Source organism: Haliaeetus leucocephalus, unplaced genomic scaffold (assembly GCF_000737465.1).
Source record: "Haliaeetus leucocephalus isolate CR32 unplaced genomic scaffold, Haliaeetus_leucocephalus-4.0 Scaffold351, whole genome shotgun sequence".
In the NCBI taxonomy this organism is placed as follows: Eukaryota; Metazoa; Chordata; class Aves; order Accipitriformes; family Accipitridae; genus Haliaeetus; species Haliaeetus leucocephalus.
The window spans coordinates 9,062,950-9,068,949 of record NW_010972787.1 but is presented as its reverse complement, the minus strand read 5'-3'; the positions used below and the strand labels follow the sequence as shown (position 1 = coordinate 9,068,949).

The window sequence follows — 6,000 nt, the reverse complement described above, 5'->3', positions numbered from 1 at the left end:
CATCTAAGGAAGGTGCTAGTGCCGTACAAATTTTATTCAGTTTGTACTTGACAGCCTACTGTGAGTCAGTATTAAACTAATACCCTAAAATAGTGCTAGAAGGCACTGCTAGTGGAGGTGGTGTCTGTGGAGCAATATCTTCATAAAAGCAAAACAAAAAACCTAGTAGGGTATGCTAAATATTCTGGCTGCTTGCAATTAAATGTTCTAGCCTTCTGCGCATCTGTGGATGTGATATTTGGGGTGTCTGGGTAGACTGCTGCAACAGAGAAGAGTACTTGGCTATATAATTTCAATTATATGCTTATTGTTACTTTAATATAACTAATGTAAAATGATTGTGCACAGTAGTAGTAGTCATTAGAATAGGAACCTCTGCACTTACACTGAATGGAACTTTTTTGTTTCTACTTTTGGAGGAAAGGATACTATGAAAATGGGATTTAAGTACAATTAACCACTGAAAATGTAGTATTTAAATAAAATGCTTATTTAGTTTCTTAGTAATTTTTTTTCTCCTTGATTTTTTTCAGTACCCCAAGTGTGACCATAAAATATGATTCTTTGCCTGCTGCATGAAACTTCTTAAGTACTTCTTTTGCCATTTGGTCACTGGCTTCAACTACAATGGTAAGTTATGATTCAGATAACATATTTTTCAGATCCTTTTGCTCTAGTCTGCTAGCTGTTTGGCTGTTGAGGAGAATGCCATTAATGTTTTGCATTTTCTTAAAAAAAAAAATTTTGCTTGTCACTCCTGAGTTCTGATATTTCTTTTCAGGGATGTCTTCCTTTGTAGCTTGTTAGTACTTCTAAACACTTAGTCACTGTCCAGTGCATGGTAGGAATTATATAAAGCTAGTGGTGTGTTTTCAGTCAGGACTGGTGTTAGGCAGTTGAGTACGTATAAATCCTGCTTCCACGTAGTATTCTTCTATTCACAGGTGATAATATTGCCATGGATTTTTACCTAATGTCATGCAGTCAGTGGCTGAAATCATACAGTTATCCACTTGACATATATAGAAAGCATGAGTATTTGACAGTTTCATATAAACATCTAGACACCTGAAAATTTAAGCGTTCTGTAGTGGCAGGTTCTAATGAGTAATAGCACGTTGTTAAGTGCTTTTTTTTTTTTTCAAGAACAGGTAAGGAATTTTGTATTAGAGGCACTGTAGGTGAATGGTAAAAGGCCTGAGGCTTTTTTGCTGTATACTTCTTTGTTGTTACTGTAGTATGTTTTTCTCCCCTGAATTCTATTGTAATGTATGAAATAACTGGTACTGCCATGTATTGGACACAGCTCATGTGCCTTCTGTTCCTTGAGGTTTGAGTAAAGGTATTTGCTTTCATGAACAGCTGATAGGGATGGGTTAAACTGAGGAAACAACACAAGTATGTATGTGGGAAGAAGTACCTGTTACAAATGTTTCTAAGCTTTACTGAAGGGTGGAGGATTCTCCAAAACACTTCTGTATTTTTTGAATAGAGTGGCCTATTTAAAAGGTTCTGGCTGTGGGGATTACATATAAGTTGTTTTTTTAAGTAACAGGTTTTTTTACTGTTATTGGAGCTTGTCACCAATACATTCTTAAGGCCTTTATCCACCTACCACTGAAGTGAATGCATTAGTTCTCTTGACTTACCTGGAGTTGAATCAAGCCGTAGGTGTTCTCCTACAGGACTTCAGTTCTTAGTTTTGTGTTCTCTCTCCTCCCTGCCCCAAATCAGTTTCATTGTCTGGTTCATTTAGCAGCTGCACATTATTCCCGCACAAAGTAGGTGTCAGAGCTAAAGTAAGTGCCAGAGAAGGAAAGTTAGGGGCCAAGGGAGACTTTCTCTATTTTTTTGGCACTGATGCTTGTTTATTCTGGTTGTCAAATACTTGTCAATTTTTAGTCCAAGAACTCATTATTCTTATCGATGAAGCTCTTTGCTCTTCTTGAAATACATGTATATGAACTGCAGGTATACTGAAGTGAAAGACATTGCAAAGGAGCTAAATCCATTAAAGTAAATGCTATTGAGTATACTATGCGATGGGATATAGAGAAGCTTTTGCAGATCTTGGTGTGTCGTCTTAGGGTTGGGCACACTTCTTAGCCTGCCTTGGAGGAAATCTGGAGCCGAGGCTGTATTTGCTTCTTAGGCACCTAACAGTATGTCATAAGAAACTCTTCTCAAATTGTATTGTGCACAGAAGTAACAACATTCTGAGCACAAGATCTTCATTTCCATTTTGTAGAAAAATAACTGTACTAATACTTAGGCACCAGCTTCTGAAAGATAAATGTTTTCCTCCTGGACAACTGTTCAGGGGTACTTTGGCCTAATCTTTCAGTTGAATTAGTAGCCAGCTTAAGAAAGGAAACCAGATTTTCTAGTTGTCATTTCTAATTGTTTTGGTTAATATTTGTTGCTGCTTTTGTTGGGTGTAATTTCTATTCCTACTTTTAATTCTAATTGCCTTTTATTGTTCTAAGACTTCATAATTTAGCCAAAACCTTGCAAGCGTAGACACTTGGTAGTGGAATTAATTACTGTTCATGCAGTTACATCAGGTTTCAGCTGCTAAGTTTAGTATGTGCAAAAGAATGTTTGAGCCCATCTTCTAACTATAAATTCATATCAGTAGTAATATATGTGGCGTTTTTTATGTATGAGGATGTTTAACCAGTTAATGTAATTTCTAAAAAGCCCTTTGTAATTCTTGCAGCAACAAGCTTTAGAACTGGCATTGGATCGTGCAGAGGTAAGGAGTAGACAAGTTATTTGTTTGCATACAATATATTGGTCTCACAGTTAAAAAATAACTTGTATTTTTATATTTCTTCCAAAAAGCATGTTATGTAAATATATATGTGCGTATATAAATAACCCATACATGTAACACTGGTTTTGCAAAATTCTCACTAAAATTGCTGTGTCACATATTTGTCTCTTACCCATTGTACTGAGAACATCATCAGGTGCAACGATGATAGACTATGCAGGACTTCAGTTTTCCCCTTTTAAACCAGCAAATCTGTGTGCTGTGAAATAAGCAGAGCTGTACAGAGACAGCTGGTGGAAATACGACAAAATCCTGTTTGTATTTTTAAGGGTAGCCCAGTTAGAACAAAGAGGCAAGTGCCTTCATGTTCATGTTCTTTCATGTTGACATCTGATATAATGGTTAACTTGAACCCTTGTGTAGGAAATACGTGTTTCTGTGGGAGAACCTCTTTTCATTGAAATTCTGAACTAAGCTGTTAATCAACATACTTCAACCAAACAATAGAGGTTGGGAAAAACCTTGTTAGAATATAAGCTGCATTTAATGTAGGGTGATACCTTTCTTCTTCCTTTTTAATTCAAATATATAATATACATGAATTATATTTATAATACACAGCTCTGTAGAGAAAACAAGTGTAAATGCAAGAGACAAGGGGAAAATTAAACTTCCTGAAGTTGGTTTTGTTGGAGTACTTGCTTTGTAAATGTTGTTGAGCCAGTATGCATGAATTTGATTGTATCTTAGCATGTTAACTTCAGTAGTGTTAACTAACTATAGTAGTGTTAACTAAATATAGTAGTGTCACTACTACAGTAGTGTTATTTACTACTGTAATTAAAAAACATGAATGTGAAATCAGGACTTTGCATGCAACTCATGCCATAGCCATGAAGTGCTGTGTTTTGCAGCTAGATTGAGCTGTGTCCTTGTTGATGACTGTAACATACACCAGATCATGTTTAATATACTTTTGAAACGGTCATATACCATAACTGTTAATTGCTTTCTGTATACATAGAACACTGGTAACGATCTGAAGTTGCATGGTAGCTAGAACTAAATTTCTTTGTAATATATGTTATTTTTTTGGCTTACTTTTCTCTTCTAGTATATCATTGAAAGTGCCCGTCAGAGACCTCCCAAAAGAAAATATTTATCCAGTGGAAGGTAGTAAGAATTTCAGTATTTAGTTTTTAAATAGCATTTCTTTGATTTAATTTTGGTTACATTTTAAGCTTTTTTTAATTTCAGAAAATCTGTATTTCAAAAACTCTATGATTTATATATAGAAGAATGTGAAAAAGAGCCTGAGATAAAGGTAAGTGGAAATTGCTGAGAAGCTTTTCATTGCTGTCTAAACAGGCAGGTTCAGAAAATACTTCTTAATTTCACTTAATTCCTTTGTTAAAAAAAGAATAGACTCTGGTTACTGTAGTAGTTACATAAGGCTAAGACTACAGGAGAAATTATTATTATTATGACCTTTGTGGACTAAACTGTGTAATTAACAGCATCAACTTAGTTCAGTTCGAAATAAAAACAAGGTGATGGGAGCAGCAGTGACTACCTGGTAGCCCTAAATCTGTTTTTAAAGGTAATAAAAGTAGAATGCTGGCAGAGGTTTGTAAAGACTGTGCTCTTGAGATGCTTTTCTATATATGAAAAAAGAGAATTTCAAAAGAATGGTCTAGAATGGAGATGTGTATGTAACAAGTTTATTAGATAACAGTAATATTAAAATAACTGAGTGATATAATATGAATAGTAAGGCCTACACTGCCTTGAGTGACCTGTTCATTCTGACTTCATCCTGTGTCACTGAAGTCAATTGTGGTCAAGTTCAGGGCCAGTGTCAATGCCATGTGCGTTGTTGGCAGTATTGCTGTTTCAGAATCAATTGCTTAGCATGACTGCAATGAGGAAAAAATGCAGAGAATTTTTTTAGAATCTGTGCTTTGTTGTAAATTCGGATTTATTTCTCGGATAACTGATGAACTGCTAAGATGTTTTGTGATATTTTTTCATAAAGTTATCAAAGAAGCTCAAGCAGGCTTAGCAACAATAAATCTAAGGTGTAAGATGGTCAAGCTACTTTGCTAAACTGTGAATATGAAATGGAATGAGAAGAACAAGCTGTGGAATCTGCTGTATTCCTGCTTCCCAGGGAAGTAAAAACCAATAAGACGACATGGGAATGAGATATTAGTTACTGAGCACCTGTAATTTTTTGGTGATTCTGATGTAGTTGGTTTTATTTAGCATATGATGCTGATTCAAATGACAAATGTAAGGTGTTAAGCAAATTACAGGCTTGAAAAGATTAAAACATCAGTAGTGAATGGGTAACAAAATATTTGAGCAGGGAGAAGATTGGGCTTGCTAGACTGGAATCTGGAAAAAAAAAAAAGGACTTTAATGCAATAGGTGTTGCTAAAGTAGAAGGCACTCAGCAAACTTAACCAACTATAACAAAATTAAAGTAGTGAAGAGAGTTATCACAGTGGATGAATGGATTATTGCTGATCTAGATTTGAGTAAAAACTTAAGTTGTTCTTTATTGAAAGATTGGAAGCTTATTATGATAGAAAAACTTGTATTTAGAGCCCGTATTCACTGAGCTAGGATGTGGATAGTTAATAGCTCTCTTGGTCTTATGTTATGGATTGTAATTATTGAAAATTAGAAGCTCAAAGATCGAGGTGCAAAGGTTAGAAGATAATGCTATTGTGGAACTTCATACATGAGCATAGGACTGTTTATTTGTCTCTTAATTTGCACAATAAAGCTGAAGAAGGAAATAGTATTTTGACTAGAATTTGGCCAATGACTTGAATGTAGCCTTTAAAGGTTTTAATGTACAGAACTGTCAAAGTTTCTATTCCAGTATTGCACCATTTTGATGGTACAAGTTGTAATTATATTGTCCACTCAGCAATTTTTAAATAGACAATATTATTTTTCAGTCTTAACTTGCTCCCTTTATCTTAGCTCTTGTAATACTGCATCTTTCCCATGTTCTGGTTTTCTACCCTGCATTTACTTGGTCACTCATATCCTTGTTCTTGGTGTTCATAGGGAATACCAGATTTTCCACAGTAATTCACAAAGTACTAGTTAATTACTTGTCCTTTATTAGTCTAGTCTGCCCAGCTTCATTACTTTTCAGTGTCTCTTCTATTTGTGCATATGCACACTAGAGAGAGAACCAAGTATGCTGA

At 35.1% G+C, this 6,000-nt stretch overlaps 1 protein-coding gene across 9 annotated transcripts in view; it reads left to right on the top strand.

The window, feature by feature from the left end:
- Nucleotides 1-536: 536 nt before the first annotated feature.
- Nucleotides 537-6,000, top strand: part of SUPT20H (suppressor of Ty 20 homolog (S. cerevisiae)) — a 35,126-nt gene continuing 29,662 nt past the window's right edge. For 7 of the 9 annotated variants that reach the window (XM_010572769.1, XM_010572762.1, XM_010572764.1 and 4 more), the window contains exons 1-4: nucleotides 537-630; nucleotides 2,720-2,755; nucleotides 3,891-3,949; nucleotides 4,034-4,100. In XM_010572769.1, coding sequence (XP_010571071.1) covers nucleotides 628-630; nucleotides 2,720-2,755; nucleotides 3,891-3,949; nucleotides 4,034-4,100 — 165 coding nt within the window. In that variant the 5' untranslated portion in view covers nucleotides 537-627. The remainder of the gene's footprint in view (nucleotides 631-2,719; nucleotides 2,756-3,890; nucleotides 3,950-4,033; nucleotides 4,101-6,000) is intronic. The other 2 variants (XM_010572766.1, XM_010572767.1) reach the window with 2 other exon arrangements.